The 1,158-nt window shown below is 42.5% G+C and overlaps 1 protein-coding gene across 1 annotated transcript; it reads left to right on the top strand.

Moving 5' to 3' along the window:
- Positions 1–350: 350 nt before the first annotated feature.
- CSUI_009472 (uncharacterized protein) lies at positions 351–967 on the top strand. Its single transcript, XM_068069588.1, has one exon. It carries the CDS (start codon positions 740–742, stop codon positions 845–847), a length of 108 nt encoding a protein of 35 aa, XP_067918436.1. The 5' UTR covers positions 351–739; the 3' UTR covers positions 848–967.
- Positions 968–1,158: the final 191 nt, after the last annotated feature.

The following is a 1,158-nucleotide window of genomic DNA, read 5'->3' as shown; positions in this document are numbered from 1 at the left end:
ATAGATAGCTTAGCGATAGATAGATAGACTAAAGGTAGATAGATAGATAGATAGATAGATAGATTGATAGATAGATAGATAGATTAAGGACAGGTTATGGAGAACGATAGATTCAGAATAGCATAGCCATGAGGGATAGACATTGTTTGTATGATATCGATATGTATCTGTATATGCGAAGGCACATTGTGCCTGTGGATTCGCGTGGGGTGTATGTACACTCGAAATCGATGCAGTGCTGTCCTTTTCTTACATCCTGCATGCTTTGTTTTGGGGCGTTTTCTCTTTTCTTTCTCTCCTCTTCTTCTACACGTTGTCTCGTGTTCTTCACTGAGAATGTGGCCTTTCCACCTTTCTTCTCTCTCCTATTAAGGTCTTCGATCTATCTCGTTCCTTCTATCTAACTCTCTCTCTCTTCTCGTGAAGGCAGCAACTTCTCGACATAAAGAAGACTGTTCCTCTGTCTTTCTCCTCGTTTCTTTCTTTCTACAACGACCCTTCTTTCCTTCTTTACTTTGTTCTCCCTTCTGTTTTCCTTTGCTTTCTTCGTTGTCGGAGTTTGGACTAGGAGTTTGTCTCCACTTGCGACTTTCTTTCTTGGGTTTGGAGCTTTTCTTTCTTGACTAAGGTTTTGCGTTTGATCTCTCTTACCTTTTCCTCTCTTGTCTTGTGTTCCTCTTCTTCTTCTCTTTCTTCTGGTCTCTCTTTGCTTCTGTTTGTCCAGGAAGACAGGGCGTATATGCGTGCTAGAGATAGATTTGTCCGGCGTGATACAAGTCCAAAATTCTTCTCTCGGCTCTCTAACGAAGTTTGTGTTCTTGCAGCCTCCTTCTTTACAAGAGCTTGAACAGAGGCTTAGAGGGAGAGATACCGAGAAAGAAGTTCACGTAAGCTATCGCCCTCTCTCATTGGATTGCCCTTCTTATTCTCATATCGCATCGCCGGCATGTATTGAGAAGTTCGTTGCTTTCTTTGTATAAGCCCTGTATATAGATATGTCTGTATATGNNCGTTGCTTTCTTTGTATAAGCCCTGTATATAGATATGTCTGTGGATGCATGTGATAGAGGTATAGATATGCATGATGTATGGTGACACATGCATGGAGATCTACTGCGGAATCGCAGCTACATGGCTGGAAAGCTACCCCCCCCCCCC

The sequence above is a fragment of the Cystoisospora suis genome (genome assembly GCF_002600585.1).
Source record: "Cystoisospora suis strain Wien I chromosome Unknown contig_5666, whole genome shotgun sequence".
Classification (NCBI taxonomy): domain Eukaryota; phylum Apicomplexa; class Conoidasida; order Eucoccidiorida; family Sarcocystidae; genus Cystoisospora; species Cystoisospora suis.
The sequence above is the reverse complement of the archived record's forward strand: the minus strand, read 5'-3'. Positions and strand labels throughout refer to the sequence as shown.

What these genes read in the sequence shown, in the direction of transcription:
- CSUI_009472 (XM_068069588.1), top strand. Translation starts at nt 740, where the DNA reads ATGCGTGCTAGAGATAGATTTGTCCGGCGTGATACAAGTCCAAAATTC.